The following is a 19,948-nucleotide window of genomic DNA, read 5'->3' on the forward strand; positions in this document are numbered from 1 at the left end:
ATAGCCACAGATTCCTGCAAAACTCAAGCCTAATATTGGAGGACTCCTATAAATCAACAACAAAAAGATTTACATAGACTGGTCCCAAAAGGAGATAAACGAATGGACAACAAACACATGAAAAGGTGGTCAAATCCACTGGTTATAAGGGAAATGCTAATTAAAACCATAATAAGATGTCTGCCAGAAGGGTTCAAATAAAAACTGCTAATGGTGATCCGGAACAACACCCACTCTCAGACATAGCTGCTGGGGTGTAAATGGTATATGCACTTTGCACACGTATTTGGCAGTTTCTTAAGGTTAAACATGTATCTACTCTCTGACACAGCAATTCCATTCCTAGATATTTACGCCCACAAAAAAGACTCTGCCAGAATGTTCATAGCAAACTTACTCAAAATAGCCCCAAACTGGAAAAAACTCAAGTGATCATCAACAGGGGAACAGTTATATAGAGTTATAGTCATACAATAGAATAACACTCTACAATAAAAAACAAGCAAAAAAAAAAAAATTACTACTGATGTACACACTTATATGGATAACTCTCCAAAACATATTAAGTGAGAGTCCAGACACACTGTGTGATTTATATCAAGTCCAAATATGGGCAAAATTAATTCTTGATGATAGAAAGCAGAGAGAAGTTGCAGGAGAGGGAGAAATTACTAAATAGGGCCTTAAGGGAACTGTGGAAACCCTGGTGGCGTAGTGGTTAAGAGTGATGGCTGCTAACCAAAAGGTCGGCAGTTCGAATCCACCAGGTGCTCCTTGGTAACCCTGTGGGGCAGTTCTACTCTGTCGTATAGGGTCACTATGAGTCAGAATTGACTCGATGGCAACGGGTTTGTTTTTTTTTTGTTTTTTAAGGGAAATATCTTGTTTTAGATAGTGGTTACTTACACAGGTGTGTACCAGTGATTCTTAAACAGGGGCGATTTTGCCTCCAGACGACATCTGGCAATGTCTGGAGACATTTTTGATTGCCATGACCAGGAGAATGCTACTGGCATCTAGTGGGTAGAAGACAGGAATGACAGGACAGCTCCACACAACAAATAATTATCCAAAATGTCAGTAGTGCTGAGTTTGAGAAACCCTAGTGTATATACAATTTTTAAAACTCATCAAATGGAACAATTAAGAATTATACTCTTCATTGTATGTTAAATATATCTAAAAAAAAAAAAGAACCCAACGACCCCATTTCACCCCTAGAATGGGGTTGAAGAGGAAGACTGGAAAAAATAAAAAGAAAACCATTTCATATTTCAATCCTGTGAGTCCAAATGCTGAATAAACTTGCTACATATCTAAATGGTGCTTAACAAATATTTATGAAAATTAAAAAATTTTGGAGGAAGGATGGATGGAAGCATGGGAAGTCATCGCAACTGCTCTCCAACTGAACATACTCTTCCTATCTTCCACTCAGGCAACTTGTGCCTAGACTATTCTACCTCAAACTTCCTAAAGAAAGTAATTTTTGGCCTCAGGGTATTATTTAAACAGTGCTGGGGTGAAAGTCAATCCCGGGGTGGTAAATCAGTGTGGGGGTGGAAGGAGTCCTGGCACAGGCTGAAGGTGAGTCAGCCCAGGCTCCCCAATAGCATCAGTGTTCCCTCCTCCAACCCTGGAGTGCCATACTTCCCAGGGCCTATAGCACTGTGCTCAGCTAATAGCACAGTCTGCGGCATCCACAGGCATGGAACTGGGTAAGGACTTCCAAAGGGGCTTCCTCTTGTCTCACAGGTCACAGCAGCAAGCTGGTAACTGATTTCTATGGCCCTCTCTGGTACAAAGAAAAAAGTTGTTCTTAAGTGGAAAGAAAAATGGATCAGAAAACGTAAGCCGTGAACTAGTTTATGGTACAGGTACTATTAACTCCGATGTGTGCAGAAAACAAGCAGCTCATGACTCAGGTTACTAAAGTTGAATTTCATAAACATTTTTTTCCTTGGGGGAACCTGCACTGTGTAACTTCACCTTTCTGCCAGTGATTTTCAGGCCTTCCCTACTGCTTACTGTGGCACCCAGAATACATTGTCTGCTAAGCCTGGAGGCAGCCCTGAGTCAGCTTTTCCCATTACCTGTACATCTAACCCATGCAAGAGAGAGATTATTCAGAAATGCCTCTGGAGGAGACGCTGCAGAGCTCCTTCAATATTCTGACCTTCTCCCCGGCCAGGAGGAGACGCTGCAGAGCTCCTTCAATATTCTGACCTTCTCCCCGGCCAGGAGGAGACGCTGCAGAGCTCCTTCAATATTCTGACCTTCTCCCCAGCCAAGAACTTTTTTTAGATTTAAATTAACTGACTTTTAACATAAGCGTTCACATCTGCTTTCTTTCCCTTCATGCAGGGGTAGCTGCTTCAGATTTGGGGTGGGGCAAACGAGAACTCCCTAGTTAGAAAAAGTGCCCACAGAAGCTTCGTCACTAACTGTCTCTCAGAAGCTTCAAGTGCTATACTTGTCTCTAACCTTCACATTGATTCTCCAGGACTCCGGGTCTATGAGCAATGAAGCCCATTAGCTAAATTCTTTTGGAAACCTGACAACCTCACACTGTGTAGTTGTTCCTGTGGGCACATCTGCTGCGCAGTGGGGGGGATGAAATTAGATGCAATCCTTCCCCTCTCTCCCAACTTTACTGTTTAAAATGGCACTGAGTTTCAGAAGTGGTAGACGGTGTACAAGAAAGGCACCCTCACGGTTTGGTCAGCATCCTCTACATGTAATTTCAAATAGTCCAGCTTTATGTTCATCATCTTAAACACCTCAGCTGCTGATTTCAGAGAGCCACTTCTTAGAATGGGATTCAAGGAAACAGACAAAGCAGCAGTGATTTTAATTCTAAACGATAACATCTGAATCTCTGTATCTCGCTCCATGAGGTTGTGCACATAAGCAGTCTTTCACTACAAATTTGTTGGAAGGAAAGAATAAATGATTGAATTAATGGACTGTGTAACTAGAATCTAGGTTTAGTACTTTTCTACAGGAGCGTCAAAGAAAATAATCTTTTATAGGATGGAACTAGAGGAGAGATTGGGAACTTGGATATTTCTAACCTCAGTACTCTACCTCCATGTGACCTGGTATAGCGCCATCACCGGGAAATGCTCTGATCTTTAAACCTTTGCCAAGAGCTTTGTCCTGCTCTGCTTCTCAGGTCCCAAAGTTGAGGTCAAAGAGCAGAGATCAAGAGGTCCATGGGCTAATGTACATCTCCCTGCTCCTCCTGGTTCCCCCAAAAGATAACTATCACAGAGGGGAGACTTGGGGCTTCCAAGGCAATTTTCTGTATCCTACAAAGGTAATTTGTTGAGGTAGCATTTTAAGATTCCAAGAATTGGAATCAAGTGATAATAACAGTTTTCATAATGAAAACACAACCTGAAAAGAAGACGCCAATCAGCAATGATTTCCGTGTAAGAATTAGGCAGGTGGTGACACTAACAATGTGAAGATTGTTCCAAGAGTCATTCTGAATGCTGCGGCATAGTTTGGATCTTAAGAAACACTAAGGCTCACAATTCTTCAAGGGTTTACTTTCCATGCATATCTTGTGTCATCCTTGTTTGTTTAACTGAATGGATCTGATCCCACAAGATCACCTATAATTAGAGAGCGATGATGCATTCTTAGAAGACAAATATAGACACCACAGAGGTGATGCATCAGCAGTCTGAAAATAATTAATGCTTATCCTCGTAAGGCCACCTACACCCAGATACTTGGGAACAGTTCACTATAGCCATAATGTCATAGAAGGATGGCAAAATCATTTTTCTTAGCCACGGAAATAGGTCACAGCAAGAACATTTGGCAAAAAAACCAGAGTGGACATGAATGGATTTTGTGACACATTGTTTTCATTTATCACGTCAGTGTAAGATTTTATCATCTTTTCACTCTGTATTCTGTAATCATCTTCCTACATGGTAATAGGGCCAGAACAGGGCTTTGAAATGCAGTATTTGGGGATACAGTAAAAACAAGCAAACAAAAACCCTGATACCAGAACACTGCTTCTAAATGGAATAATAAGAGCTCAAGCATTTGAGACAGTCATTGGTTATTTATTTTGATTGTTGTTTTTTCTATTCCTAAGGATGTGAAAAATAAAATCTATCATCATAAATTAGTACATCTCTTAGGAGCCCGAGCTAGGCAATGTATAGGCATAAGAGGCTAAATATCAGATCATTTCCCACTGCAACCTTCTAAACTCATGATATGGCTCACATGTGGGATAGCATTTTATTTCTAAGACTTTTATTTAAACACAACAGCCAGATCTTGCAAAAACATTCTGAGTTACCTATGTGCATTTCACTAGTGCCGCTGCCTTCCAAATAATGCATGCCTTTCCCCAATGAAGATGAGGAGTGTAAAAAAGGTGTTATAGAATAGTGGCAAGGGGGACCATGACATTCACAAGGATAGCTGTATAATCTCTGGAAGGATCATCAGAGGGGATGAAATCCACCTGGCCTAAAGCTTTCTCTTCTCACCAGTCAGAAAGGCTCAACACTCTTCCTAGACCTGCAGCTTTCTCCAGTTAACGCTGTGCCTCCTTAAAACCAAGCACTTGGATTCAGACTGAATGACATTGGACATTCTTCCTGGGGAACAGATAAAAATGTCTCTAGGAAATTAGGCTTCTCTCCTAACTACATGTTCTTAATGACCTGTGTTCTTAACGAAATTTGCTCTGCAATTCTGGTAAGGGCTAGAACCCATTCCTTGGCTCCAGCTCAGAGTTATCTGGGCACAGTCCTTCCTCCCTTCCTCCCAAATGTATTAAAAAGAATTCCTCTGTCCTTTTTTTTTTCCCATTACTTTTTTCTTGCTAAGAGCAATCCTATTTTATTTTTCACAGAATATGATTTTCTGTGTTCACTTTTATCATTTTTACTCCTCTTAGTGTCATTAATGACCTTCGAGCTTAGTCAGTTATTCTATGATTCTATGCCTTTTCCTTCCATATTCATCCTCGCTTTTTTTTTTTTTTTCCATTTTAGCACTGAAGGACAATTGTACAATGAGTAAACTGTAAAGTTGTGTCACAGTTCCCCTAGGGACAATCTTCTTCTGTGAGCTATTAAATTGGAAAATCGTTTTTTAAAAAAAAATCAAGGCTTTGTCACAGAGCAGGTACGATCAGTACAATGTAAAATTAGTCCTTTTTCCAACGAAAGTGGTGTAATACTTTACTTGTAACTGCACAAAGAGATTTAGCAAATGGAATATAAAAAAACCCATCAAGAGCTTCAAAGAATTATGTACAAAGTTATATATTTTTTCCTGGAATGTAGACAATAAAGCCATACTGGGGTGGAATGCTATAGTTTTTCTTCTGTATTCACTACTGCAAATCAGTTCGCTTAAACTTTAGAGAATGAGCTGCTTTTCATTCATTCATGTATCGATTCACTGCATTCATTAGGTTCCTCCAATGGGCCAGACAGAGGGGTGCATTAAAAATAAAAACAGCAAACAAATGATAAAACCCCAAACCCTATTTTACGATGGAAACAAGTCAGTGGTTATTCTCCATTCTAGGCATGCCAGTCACTTCAGAAATTATCTCATAAGGCATGTTTACTTGCAGAAAATGAGGAAGAACACTAATACTAACCCCACCTGCAGGTGGATTCACTAAGGCAGACAGAGATCTACAGGACATTGTAAAACCCATAACTGTCTCACTAGTTATTGACTGGCCGTCCAGTGAGCATGTTCCATAAAAAGCAACTGGAATCAAATAACCTGGGCTTGAACTCTTGGTCTATGGATCGCTGCTTGTGTGGCTTTGATTTACCTTCTCTGAGCCTCAGCTTCCTCTTCTCAAAAATGGAAATAATTGCACCAATCCCAAAGGGTGGTTATAATGATTAAATGAGATAAAATCTAAGGAGTTTCTATTACTGTGCCTGATGCAAAGTCAATGCTCAATAAATTGTAATTTTAATACCATCGTTATAACTACTGGCCTTTGCAGACAGAGAAATGATTGTCCGAAACTAAAAAAAAAAAAAAATTTTTTTTTTTTCTCAGAAGGGGAATGATGGAGTTAATTTTAAGGCGGCTGAGGAAACATGGCTTGTAAAACTGGTGTATCATATTACCAGCCCTGCCCTTCTGTCTTGAGGGGTGCTCTACTACATTCACTCAAGTACCCCACTTATTCATTATCTTCATAAATGCCCCTCTACGTTAGCACTCCATTCACTAAGTCTTTTGTTATTGTTGTTAGCTGCCATCTAGTCAGCCCCTGATTCATGGCAACCCCATATACAACTGAACGAAACACTGCCCCTTCCTGCACCATCCCAATGATTGGCTGCAATTCCATAGGGTTTTCATTGGCTCTTTGTCAGAAGATTGCCAAGACTTTCTTCCCAGTCTGTCTTAGTCTAGAAGCTTCACTGAAACCTGTTCAGCATCATAGCAACACACAAGCCTCCACCAACAGATGGGCGGTGGCCGTGCAGGAGGCAAATTTGGCTGGAAAGAGAACCCAGATCTTCCGCGTGGAGGGTGAGAATTCTACCCCTGAACCACCAATGCCTTATCTCAATAAGCCTTACCTGTCATTATCTTTTCTTCTATCTAGCCCAAACGTTCTTAGATACAGCTTAGCTTAGGAAAGTAGTTAACCACTTTAAATAAGTCAAGGAAAAGGAAAGAGATAAAATTTCTTTTTGCTTGGGATGGGTATGATGCAAATGTAAGGAAGAGGATAATAAGGACATAGGGATAATTGGGGGGGAAAAGTGGGCTCACTAAACTTAGCGACAGAAATTACCTTTCCATAGGCACATGTAAATACTACCCTAATTATCAACTGCAACAATCCAGGTGGTTGATGTTACTGTATTTTGTTTTCATTTATTTGCTGCTGTTTTTTGTGTTAGTTTTTGTTTAGAGTGAAGAAGATGCAGCCTGACTTTTAAAAGGGCATTGGATCTGGGGGACTGACTCTCTGTGCCTGCTGGTGGTGGAGGGGCGGTCCATGAGTGCTTTGACATTGTATGCAGATGTGCATGTACACTTTTCTAGGAATAGTGTCCAAAGCTTTTATTAGACCATCAGAGTGCAGCACACTGGATCAGGTAGAGAGACAAGAACAATTAGACCAGTGGTTTCCAAGCTGCTATAGGAAGGGATGCCCCCGGCACTGCCACAGAGGATGAGGAGGTAGAGAAGCCGGCTAGAAGAAGAGACTCCACGGCCCCATCAGAGCTTCAAGCAGGGTGGTTTTACTTTCTACCTGCTCTCAAAATTGACATTCTGTTCAATTTATTGGAGGAGAGAGTTTTGCTGCTAGGATTGGGGGGCGGGGGGAGGCGTGGAGGAGGACTGAAAACCACTGTTATACCATATCCTACAAAATCTCAACAAAGATTGGATACTCCTGCCTGTTTTTTTAAAAAAATAATTTACTCCTGCCCGTTTAAAAAAAAAAAAAATCACAGCATTCTACCAAGAGCCACTTCTACTGACTGCATTTACTGCTGTTATATAACTTTCCTGTTTAACAATCAAGATGATACCTCTTGCCTTCCTTCCCAACATCTTCTTGAATGCCTGCTGGGGACAAGAAAATAAGGACCAGGAACTGAAAGCACTTAGGAAAAAAGACTCTAAGTCCATCCTTTCTCATGCTGAGAGGATAACAGAATTACTTTTTCCATTTCCCTGGCTTCTCCCAGGATGATCTTTGTCCCAAAGGCCTAGGCATTGCTATAGTTGTACCAGAAACCCCAAGTGAATTGTATACCTTTTTCCTTTTTTATAAGCTGTGAAATGCTCTCTCCTCTCTTTCTCCCAAACAATAAAGAGTTGAGGGTTTATATTTAGAAGCAAGAAGTTTTAAGTTTTATAGAATGTTTGATAGCTTCGGATGAGGAAAAATGAGAAATTGCAAAAAGCAATAAAGCTTAGAAAGCAATATATTTGGTCATTTCATCCAAAATTAGAACTTCATGCCCCTAAGACACAAGCCTAAATAATGTTGTTTGTGTTGCATTAACCTTGAGCTATAATATGGCAAAAGTAGATTATAGGAGATCACATTAAAAAAAAAAAAAGTTATAACATTAGCAGCAGCTAGCAGGACTATTTTGGCAAGCAATCAATCACTCTTACAGGTTCTGTTACAAACATCAGTATCATGGTCTAAGTCTGTGTGAGTTTGTACGTAATTTGAGTATAAAGACATGACCTCACAAATAAGCACCATACTGAGAAATGACCACTCCACAAAATATTACTTGAGGTGCGATGTTTCTCTTCTGTTGATTTTTTTTATCCCCCTCACTTAGCATGTCTACAAAGGATGGCAAGATATTGGAGTTCAAGAAGTGAGAGGCTAGCTGTTCAATTCTATCTCTCACTGTCTCCACAAATACAACCACTTCTACTTGTTATTATGCTGTCCTAGAACTGTAATTTTTAAAGATATTTTCTCATTAAATAGCTGGGCCTACTACATAACCATCAGTGTTCTGGGTGTTGTAAGTTATAAAAGTGTAAGGTGAGGATCCTGTTTTCAAGGAACTTATCTCACTGGAGATACTGGAGGCACAGTCAAGCAGCTGTCAGTCATACTAAGTGATGGCACTCAGAGCAGAGAGAAATGGAAACACAGGGGTTCATCTTATTGACTTCTTTGGTATCCTTCACAGTGTCTAATACAAGATATATTATACAGCCTTTTAAACCAGAGTGGTACAGATAACAGAACACCAGGCTGGGAGGTTAAGAGGCCTGGTCTCTTATAGTAGCAGATGTTTAGAATTAGAAGAAATAATCATAGTGATTTTAAAAAGCAACAACCCTCTATTTAGCATTTATTATAGTTCAAGTACTTCTCATTGACTTTATTGTTACAACATCCATAAGGTAAGTAACATTATCATTATACAAATAAGTAAACACAGGCTTAGAGACATATTTTGCCTAAGGTCACATAGCCAGCTATGTAGAGGGGTTAAGACAGCACACCACATCTGCCTGATTTCTAAGCCCATGGTTCCATCCTGACTCCTAAGCCCTGTCATTTCTGAGATTCTATAAATCTGTGTTAATATAGCCTTTATGATGATATTTTCAATTATGAAATAAGCCAAACCTCATAAAATACTCAAATGCTTCTGCAGATATTATACTGACATCTAAGTACGTAATAATTTTCTGCATCTCATGGTAATACATCTTAATTACTAGTACTACAGCATTTATAAGATAACATAGAAGACTATAGGCCACACATTATATTTAGTTTCCATAGATTCATACTGAAGGCCAGCACCATTTAGAATGTATGAATAACTGGTAAATTCACTTAGCTATTTATTTAGCACTGATGAATGCAATACTGAATTGAACTCAAGACACGTAAGTACTGAGATAGATAAATTCAGTGTTGGTGGGTAGGGAGAGAAGATGATATAAATCTGATAAAGATTTAACAGTACTGTTACAAGAAAATTATTGTAGACAAATAACATTGACAAATATTTCAAGTACAACTTTTAAACGGGAAAAAAGAAATACAACAAACTCCATCTCTACTATAAGAAAGTGCACTCACCTAGGTACCATCTGCTGCTTGAAGAAAGTTAGAAGGTACGTTCACTTCTCAATGTGGCAACTAACTCGTGGAGCTGCATGCCACACTTGCATTTGTTCAGCTGTTCTCCAATGCCAACATTGTTTGGTTTTAGATTATCACATAGAAGGAAACTTTCATTTTATCTACCTAGTGTCCTGTACTAGAAACCCTGATGGTGTAGTGGTTAAGAGCTGCTAACCAAAAGGTTGGCTGTTCAAATCCACCAGGCACTCCTTGGAAATTCTATGTGGCAGTTTTACTCTCCCCTATAGGGTCACTATGAGTCAGAATCAACTCGATGGCAATGGTTTTTTTTTTTTTTTTTTTTTTTTTTAGCGTCCTGTACCTACAATGGAAACCCTGGTGGTATAGTGGTTAAGTACTATGGCTGCTAACCAAGAGGTCGGCCGTTTGAATCTGCCAGGTGCTCCTTGGAAACTCTATGGGGGCAGTTGTACCCTGTCCTATAGGGTCGCTATGAGTCAGAACCGACTCGATGGCAGTGGGTTTTTGGGTTTTAGTACCTATAACACTCCATAAGAAATCAGATACTGAAGTTATTAAAGAGAAGTACATGGCGGGGGGGGGGGCACTTAAGGAACAAGGGAAAGGCTAAGTTTCTGCCTCAAAAATTCTGCTTTATCCCTCTTATTTACAGGATGTGGAACAAAATGACAGAAGTTCAAAATGAGAATTTTTTTTTTTTTTTTACCAATTCTCCTTCCCACATTGACATTGAAGTAGTAAAGTCTTAAAAAAAAAAAAAAAGAGTTCCCATTCTCTCTTCTAAGAAATTACTAGCTCAACTACGAAGGAAAGGGAGGAAGGAAAAAGGAGAGGGAAGGAGGGCATAACTAATGCAAACAGAATTGATGTGTGTTATGAATTGAATCGTCTCCCAAAAAGACATGTTGAAGTCCTAACCCCCAGTACCTGTGAACATGACCTCATTTGGAAACTCGGTCTTGAAGATGTTATCAGTTAACATGAGGTCATACTGGAGAAGGGTGGGTCCTAATCCAGTCTGAGTGCTTTCCTTATAAAAGAGAAGAGACACAGAGAGACAGTCAGAGGAAGGATGGCCATATAAAGGTGTATCTACAAGCCAGAGAATGGCTGAAAGTACCAGAAGCTGGGAGAGATCAGAAAGGATCTTTCCTAGGGACTTCAGAGGGACCGTGGCCCAGCCAACAAGTCGATTTGGACTTTTAGCTTCCAGAACAGAGAAACAACAAATTTTTATTCTTATAAGCCACTCAGTTTGTGGTATTTTGTTACAGCAGCCCTAGAAAACTAATACAAAATGGATAAAGGAAGAAAATAAGAAAATGAAGCTAACTTTTTAGTTTTGGAAATAGTTTTATATTTCTCTTTACATTTTCTTTTAATCTCTGAAGGAACAATGCTCATTTACCTTTTTACCAGGGAAATAAGGTAATGAGTAAGCAAAAAACTTTAGAACCATTTCCTGTATCTTATTGTTAAGTGAACCCTTCACCAACCTGAGTTTTAAATGATTTATATGTATTAATTACCCTAACAGTACAGGGTTTTTAAAGACATTTTACAAATGAGAAAACAATGGTACCAGGTACTAAAAACACACACGAGTTTACTAGATGAAAAACTTGAGAAAAGAACCAAAGAACTTTCCAGAATAGGTGCTCTGTTTAACTTAGATTATTAATGTACCTTGCAACAAGGTGGATTATTAAGATATAAACTACTGTGTTGTCTTCTTTGCTCCTATGGATTCATTCACAAAAGAATTACAAGATCATTTTCTCTCTCCTCCCCTGCTCCCCCACATATATGGGGCAAAAAAGACCATACTGAGAATGAATTTTGCTCTCCCTTATCCCTCCTTGAGGCCAAACTTTCAGAGACAAGGGAAGTGGGCCGACATAAAAGGAGAAAGTAGACTTCTTTGATGCAAGTCAGGGAAGTTCTGAAGTGATGGCAACTTGAGCTCTTTTTCAATGTCTAGACTTAGAATATCAGGACCTGGGAGAGCAGATGAGCATGAGAATGACAGTAAAGACCCTGGAGGCAGCAGCACAGGTCTCCATTACTATTCTGGCACAGAGGGAGTAAAATCAGGAGGGAAACTGCCTACTTTTGAGTTTGGGTAAGGAGCAATCTTTTTTCTAATTTTCTGGGACTGACTACCCTGGTTACTTTAAACCGAGAACCCATTGCTGATGAGTCAATTCTGACTCATAGTGACCCTATAGGAAGAGTAGAACTGCCCCATCGGGCTTCCAAGGAATGGCTGGTGGATTCAAACTGCTGACTTTTTGGTTAGCAATCAAACCCTTAACCACTGCACCACCAGGGCTCCATTACTTTAGGAGAATGAAAACTTGCTTGATAAAATCACACTGGCATTGCAGTTTCAATATCTATCTGAAAACTGGCAAACAGGAAAACTATCACACAAGGAAAAGAAAGTTCACTATAAACACTACCTGAGAAAGCAGTACTTCAAATATCACCACAGGAAAAAACTACACTGAAAAGGTCACATCTTCCAAGTCTGATTCATAAAATTAAGGTTTAGCTGAAAAGAAAACAAAATATATATAAAACAAGCAAACAAAACAAAACAAAAAGCAAAATCCACTGTCTTAGTTATCTAGTGCTGCAGTAACAGAAATATCACAAACTTTAATAAAGAGAAATTTACTCTCTTACAGTCTAGGAGGCTAGAAGTCTGAATTCAGGGTGGCAGTTCCAGGGGAAGGCTTTCTGTCTGTCGGCTCTGGAGGAAGGTCCTTGTCATCAATCTTCCCCGGCCAATGAGCTTCTCAGCGCAGGGACCCCCAGTCCAAAGGATGCACTATTCTTCTGGCTCTTGTTTCTTGGTGGTATGAGGTCCCCCTGTCTCTCTGCTCACCTCTCTCTTTTATATCTCAAGAGATTGATTTAAGACACAACCTAATCTTATAGATTGAGTCCTGCCTCATTAACATAACTGCCTCGTTAACATCATAGAGGTAGGATTTACAACATACTGGAAAATCACAGCAGATGACAAAATGGTGGACAATCACACAATACTGGGAATCATGGCCCAGTCAAATTGATACACATTTTTGGAGGACACAATTCAATCTATAACATCCACTTTCACAGGGATAAAAAAGTACGTTTTAACACTGTAATCAAATACCAGGCAGTTGGCTGAAGTTGTGGGAGAGAAGTAGTTTGGAATGAATTATGTAACAAAGAGGACCCAAATCTAGCAATTTATCTCTAAAGTCTTTGGCCAAAATTTCCCTTCTCATCCAGGCTAACTAATGTGTTTTGGGATTTGATATCCAGAAACATTCCTGGGATGTATTTTAAAACTAATTTTTCTTAGATGAGGCAGGTAGTAAAGGAGGTAAGGTAACTTGTCTCCTCTATTTCTCTGACATGCTTATCTTTGTTTTTTTTTTTTTAATTTTTATTAAGCTTCAAGTGAACATTTACCATTCCAATCAGTCTGTCACATGTAGGTTTACATACATCTTACTCCCTTCTCCCACTTGCTCTCCCCCTATTGAGTCAGCCCTTACAGTCTCTCGTTTCGTGCCAATTTTGCCATCTTCCCTCTCTCTCTATCTTCCCATCCCCCCTCCAGTCAAGAGTTGCCAACACACTCTCCCGTGTCCACCTGATTTAATTAGCTCACTCTTCATCAGCATCTCTCTCCCCCCCACTGACCAGTCCTTTTCATGCCTGATGATTTGTCTTCGGGGATGGTTCCTGTCCTGTGCCATCAGAAGTTCTGGGGAGCATTGTCTCTGGGATTCCTCTAGTCGCAATCATACCATTAGGTGTGGTCTTTTAATGAGAATTTGGGGTCTGTATCCCATTGGTCTCCTGCTCCCTCAGGAGTTGTCTGTTGTGCTCCCTGACAGGACAGACATCGATTGTGGCCGGGCACCAACTAGTTCTTCTGGTCTCAGGATAATGTAGGTCTCTGGTTCATGTGGCCCTTTCTGTCTCTTGGATTCTTAGTTGTCGTGTGACCTTGGTGTTCTTCCTTTGCCTTTGCTCCCGGTGGGTTGAGACCAATTAATGTATTTTAGATGGCCGCTTGTTGGCATTTAGGACCCCAGGCGCCACAATTCAAAGTGGGATGCAGAGTGTTTTCATAATAGAATTGTTTTGCCCATTGACTTAGAAGTCCCCTCAAACCAAGTTCCCCAGACCCCAGCCCCTGCTTCGCTGACCTTTGAAGCTTTCATTTTATCCCGGAAACCTCTTTACTTTTAATCCAGTCCAATTAGGCTGACCTTCCTTGTTTTGAGTGTTGTCTTTCCCTTCACCCAAAGCAGTTCCCATCTACAGATTGATCAATAAAAAGCCCTCTCCCTCCCTCCCTCCCTCCCCCCTTTGTAACCACATAAGTATGTGTTCTCCGTTTTTTCTATTTCTCAAGATCTTATAATAGTGGTCTTATACAATATTTGTCCTTTTGCCTCTGACTAATTTCGCTCAGCATAATGCCTTCCACCTTCCTCCATGTTATGAAATGTTTCAGAGATTCGTCACTGTTCTTTATCGATGCGTAGTATTCCATTGTGTGAATATACCACAATTTATTTACCCATTCGTCCGTTGATGGACATCTTGGTTGCTTCCAGCTTTTTGCTATTGTAAACAGAGCTGCAATAAACATGGGTGTGCATATATCTGTTTGTGTGAAGGCTCTTGTATCTTTAGGGTATATTCCGAGGAGTGGGATTTCCGGGTTGTATGGTAGTTCTATTTCTAACTGTTTAAGATAACGCCAGATGGATTTCCAAAGTGGTTGTACCATTTTACAATCCCACCAGCAGTGTATGAGAGTTCCAATCTCTCTGCAGCCTCTCCAACATTTATTATTTTGTGTTTTTTGAATTAATGCCAGTCTAGTTGGTGTGAGATGGAATCTCATCGTAGTTTTAATTTGCATTTCTCTAATGGCTAATGATCGAGAGCATTTTCTCATGTATCTGTTGGCTGCCTGAATATCTTCCTTAGTGAAATGTGTGTTCATATCCTTTGCCCACTCATGCTTATCTTTTTAATCTGGTAATATCACTTTGATCTGGCAACAACACAATTTTTAATGGAAATTTAAGATGTATTACACATTTTGCTGCCTTTTAAAAGCAATATACCTATCATAAACTGATTGCATCAAGCATACTTTAACCTTTTCTTCATGATGATCCAAGGTCATTATGAATGTTGTATGTTCTTGAACAAGTCACCTGAACCTCTCCGAGCCTCAGTATTCTTATCTTTACGATATTATCTAGCTCACAGAATTATGATGGTGGATTGAATGAGATCATCCCTGTAAAGCACTTGGCACAAAGCCCTTTACCTCACTTATTTGTTGCTGTTAGCTACCTTCGAGTCAGTCTCCAATTAATGGTGACCCCATGTATGATGGAATGAAACGCTGCCTAGTCCTGTGCCACTCCCATCCCCGTGATTAACTGCGGATCAGGCAGTTGTGATCCACGGTGTTTTCAGTGGTTGATTTTTGCAAGTAGATAGCCAGGCCTTTCTTCCTAGCCCATCTTATCCTGGAAGCTCTGCTGAAACCTGTTCAGCATCAGAGCAACTGACAGATGGGTGGTGGCTGTACATGAGATGCACTGGCTGGGAATCAAAGCCAGGTCTCCTGCACAGAAGGCCAAAATTTTATCACTGAACTACCAATGTGGGTATCACAGTATTTATTAAGAGCCTCTAAAATGGCAGAAGCCCTGGTGGTGCAGTGGTTAAAGCAATCAACTACTAACCGGAAGTTCAGCGGTTTGAAACCGCTAATGGCTCTGTGAGATAAAGATGTGAGTGTCTGCTTCCGTAGAGATTTACAGCCTTCGAAACCCTATGGGGCTGCTGTGATGAGAATCAACTCAGCAGTGACTTTGGTACAATGGTAGCTACTGCTCTTTTTTTCACTTATTTCCCTGCTCATCTAGGCTGTCACCCAGAAAACTGAAGTTGACCTATGAGCATAACTTCTGAAGATATTATCACGTAAGACTTAAAACCCACATTTTTCTTTCAGGGAAAAAAAAAAGATCTAAGACCCATTTCTTTCAATGTGGTAGATGCGATGTAAGGAGAAACCCTCTTACTATAGAACACTGAAAGTGCTGAATAAATATATATATAACCTTTTAAACACATAGATGAGCTGTCTGGAAAATAACTGAATCCTCTGAGATAGAAAAGAATTCTGAAGCTTCTTGATAAAGTAAGCCAGGGATGAAGAAAGAATTTGCCCTGGAGGCATCCGTCCACACTTGAAGGTCTAGACTAGGCTTAGGTCTAACCTGCTGAATGCTCAGAGTCAGGACAACCCTGGAGCTCTGCAACATAGGAGGTCGCATCGGAGACCTCCTACATCTGAGATGCCTGCACCTCTGTTCCCCTGATACTTCCATCTCCCCCCCCATCAGTGAACTGGGGAAAAAAATCTGCCTTCTAAAGAGAGTCTCCCTCCAAACTCAGGGTAGGGCATAGCAGGTAGGGAAAGGGAACCCTCGAGAATTCCTAATCACAGGCCCATCCTTAGGCATGTCTGGGGTTAGAATTCATACTAACTGTGGGGCCCCATGGAATGCTGGTAGCACAGTAGTTAAGTGATACGAGCTGCTAACCAAAAGGTCTTCAGTTCAAATCCACCAGCTGCTCCTTAGAAACCCTATGGGGAAGTTCTACTCTGTGCTTTATGGTCACTATGGGTCAGAATCGACTCAACGGCAACTGGTTTGGTTTTGGTTTATAGCGCCCCATGAAAAATCCTCTCTTTAGGAACGTACTTTCAACCAGGCCTCGAAGAATTCTCACAGATAACATTCCAAGGAGAACTTGAGCTCATGATCACAAATTACCCAATACATGAGCAACTCAACAGAAACAACTTACAGAAACAAACCTGCAAAACTGTGGATATTTTATTTATGGAAGAATATAGTAAGTATGTTTAAAGAAATAAAACCAAATCCAAACCAAACCTGTTGACATCGACTCAATTCCAACTCATAGCGACCCTATAGGTTAGAGTAGAACTGCCCCATAGAGTTTCCAAGGAGCGCCTGGTGGATTTGAACTGCTGACCTTTTGGTTAGCAGCCATAGCACTTAACGCCATCCGGGTTTCCAAAAGGAAGTATAAAAAGCATGCCTAAGGAAGAAAAGACTTTCAAAACTTAAAGGCAGATTTGAAAAAGAACCAAATAATATTTCCAGAAATGAAAAAAAAAGTAAAACTTGACATCAGAAGCTTAATGGGTAAGGCAAATAAGAGATTGGACACAGCTGAAGAAAGAGTAGCAAACATAAAAGGTATATTCTGAACAACTTTTACCAAAATTCCGAAAATGCAGGTAGAATATACAAATCTACCTGCAAAAATATAAATTACCAAGACTGATTCAAAAATAAATAGAAAACCTAAATCATCCTTGCGATGGCTAAGGCTGTGTGTCAACTTGGCTTGGCCATGATTCCCAGTGTTTTGGCAGTTGTATGATGTGACCACTTCCCTACTGAAATTTGATATGTGATCTCGCCCATGATGGAATCGGCTGAGTGGTACCGGCAGGGGTGGGGCCTGTGGCGGCTCACTGTCCCCTCGGCCTTCATCTCTCTACCTTTGGCCACCTACTTCCTTCCTGCTCACCTTCCAAAGGTTGTTGGCTTGTTCTGGATCCAGCAACTGTCTCTTGTCTGACCTCTGGTTCTTGGGACTTGAACGAGCAGCTTACCTGTCCATATTGGGATTCATCGATCTTGATGGCCTGCGAGAAAGAGTCTTGCTCCACAAGCTGCTTGTCTTGGGTTTGCCAGCCCCTGCAGCTACGTGAATCAGGAGAAACCTTGCGGTCTCGCGAGCTGACCTTGGGGATTCCTTGAACTTCACAGCCTGTGAGCAGGAGCCCTGCTCTCCAATCTGTTCATCTTGGGTTCACCAGCTCTTGCAGCTCCCTGAATTGGGAAAGGCCGCTATCCTGATCTAAGAACTGGGGATGTTCCAACCCCTACAATCACATGAGCTGTTTCCTTGATAGAAATCTCTCTCTATATATTTATATGCTTTACTGGTTTTGCTTCTCTAGAGAACCCAGCCTAAGACATTTGGTACCTAGAGAGTAGGGTGCTGCTCTAACAGATACCTAAAATGTGGAAGCGGTTTTAAAACCGTGAATGGATAGAGGAGCAGCAGCAACAGAGGGCCAGCAGCAGCAGAGAACCTGCAGTGGCAGAGAAGCGGCAGTGACAGAGAACCAGCAGCAGCAGAGCCAGGAGACCAGCACCAGACAGCACTGGCGCTGACCCACGGAGCAAGAGAGCTGAGTGCCTGTGCACAGGAGGCTTCCTGGTGGAGTAGGGTGCCTCCAGGCACTTATCAGTGGAGCTACAGAGCTTTGGAACACTTGACCCAGCAGGGCAGATGCAGGCGTGAGGCCCAAAGAGCAGAGAGGCCAAGAAACCATGAAGCAGAAGTTGAAAAGACAAAACACAGGAAGCTGGGGCTGTCTCAGTCTCAAAAGGTATGCCCATGACCTCAGGGGTTTCAAAGGGTGGAGCCATGGCCTCTGGTGTTTCTAAAGGTGGAGTTGCCACTCAGATGGACTAGGAGAATGGTGGGTCTAAAGTCAAGGGAGCAGGGTTGCTGTCCCAGTGGGCCTGAAAAGTGGAGTTGAAGCCCAGGGCTGAGGGACCTCCACTCAGAATCCCAAGAGTGTGGCCAATACCTAGAGTCTGGAGGGCAGGGCTATTGTGTAAATTTTTTTTTTTTTTTTTCTCAGAGAACAGAGAATTATTTTCAAAGCTTTGAGGGCTAATGTAATGTGTTCTGCTGACTTGCTTGGTGCCTATTATCCTTTCTTTTCCTCTAGTTTCTTCCATTCGTAATGGAAATGTCTAGCTTGTGCCTGTTCTGCCATTGTACCTTTGGAAGCAGATAATTTGTATTCTAGATTTCACAGATTAAGAGGAATTTTTGGATCTTGGACTTGGAGTTAAGACTTGCTATGATATACGGGGTGAATATGTTTTGCATGTTGTAAGGATATGATTTTTGAGGGGCCAAAAGGTGGAATGTTATGAATTATGCCCCCCCCAAAATGTGTGTATCAACTGGGCTGGGCCATGATTCCTAGTATTATGTGATTTTCCCATATATGTTGTGAATCCTGCCTCTATGATATTAATGAAGGAGGATGGGTGGCAGCTGTGTTAGTGAGACAGACCTCAACCTGCAAGGTTGGATTGTATCTTGACGCAATCTCTTGAGATGTAAGAGAAGCGAACAGAGAGAGAGGAGACCTCATGCCACCAAGAAAGCAGTGCCGGGAGCAGAGCGTGTCCTTTGGACCTGGGGTCCCTGCACAGAGAAGCTCCTAGTCTGAAGGAAGATTGATGAGAAGGCCAACAGAGAGAGAAAGTCTTCCCCTGGAGCTGACACCCTGAATTTGGACTTTTAGCCTACTTTACTGTGAGAAAATAAATTTCTCTTTGTTAAAGCCGTCCACTTGTAGTATTTCTGTTATAGCAGCACTAGATAACTACGACAGAATTTTTAATTAAGACAATCCTAAACCTTTAAAGAGTTTGAATCAGCAGTTAAAACCTCTTCCAACTTAGAAAACACTAGGCCCGAACAGTTTCACAAATGAATTTTACCAAACAAGGAGTTACAATCTTCAGTCTTTCACAGAACAGAAGACTCTCACCAAATCATTTTATGGGCTATCAAAACCATGATTCTAAAAACTCACAAAGACAGTATAAAAAAGGAATACTGCAAAGTTATCTTGCTTCTGAACAGTGACTGCCAGGTAGCAAACAACTCAGTAAGTACTATTATTATTATTTTTAAATGACATGGAAACTGATTCTGACATAAATGAAGAAAGCAGGATTCAACACTATATACAGCATGATTCCAGTTTAGTAAAAACAACTACCTTCTTTCTTTCTTACTATACCCTACTGCCCCCTCACATACTTTGCATGCTCAGAGAAATCACTGGAAGGAACATGCCAAAATGCTAACTTGGAAGGATGTGATTTGGGGGATTTTTTTTTTTTATTGCACTTTAGATGAAAGTTTACAGAACAAATTAATTTCTGATTAAACAATTAATACACTTATTGTTTTGTGACATTGGTTGCCAATCCTGTGACGTGTCAACACTCTCCCCTTCCCGACCTTGGGTTCCCCATTTCTATTCGTCCAGCTTTCCCATCTCCTCCTGCCTTCTTGTCCTTGTACCTGGGCTGGTGTGCCCATTTAGTCTCACATATATGGTTGAGTCAT

The 19,948-nt window shown here is 40.9% G+C and overlaps 1 protein-coding gene across 5 annotated transcripts in view; it reads right to left on the reverse strand.

Annotated features, from left to right (window-relative positions):
* The window catches only part of UBE3D (ubiquitin protein ligase E3D), a 160,228-nt gene that overhangs the window by 22,183 nt on the left and 118,097 nt on the right, over positions 1–19,948 (reverse strand). For 3 of the 5 annotated variants that reach the window (XM_064288489.1, XM_064288479.1, XM_064288480.1), the window contains one exon: positions 17,306–17,423. The exons of the other annotated variants lie outside the window; for them this stretch is intronic. In XM_064288489.1, coding sequence (XP_064144559.1) covers positions 17,306–17,423 — 118 coding nt within the window. The remainder of the gene's footprint in view (positions 1–17,305; positions 17,424–19,948) is intronic. 5 annotated transcript variants of the gene reach the window in all.

This window comes from Loxodonta africana, chromosome 1, assembly GCF_030014295.1.
Source record: "Loxodonta africana isolate mLoxAfr1 chromosome 1, mLoxAfr1.hap2, whole genome shotgun sequence".
Classification (NCBI taxonomy): Eukaryota; Metazoa; Chordata; class Mammalia; order Proboscidea; family Elephantidae; genus Loxodonta; species Loxodonta africana.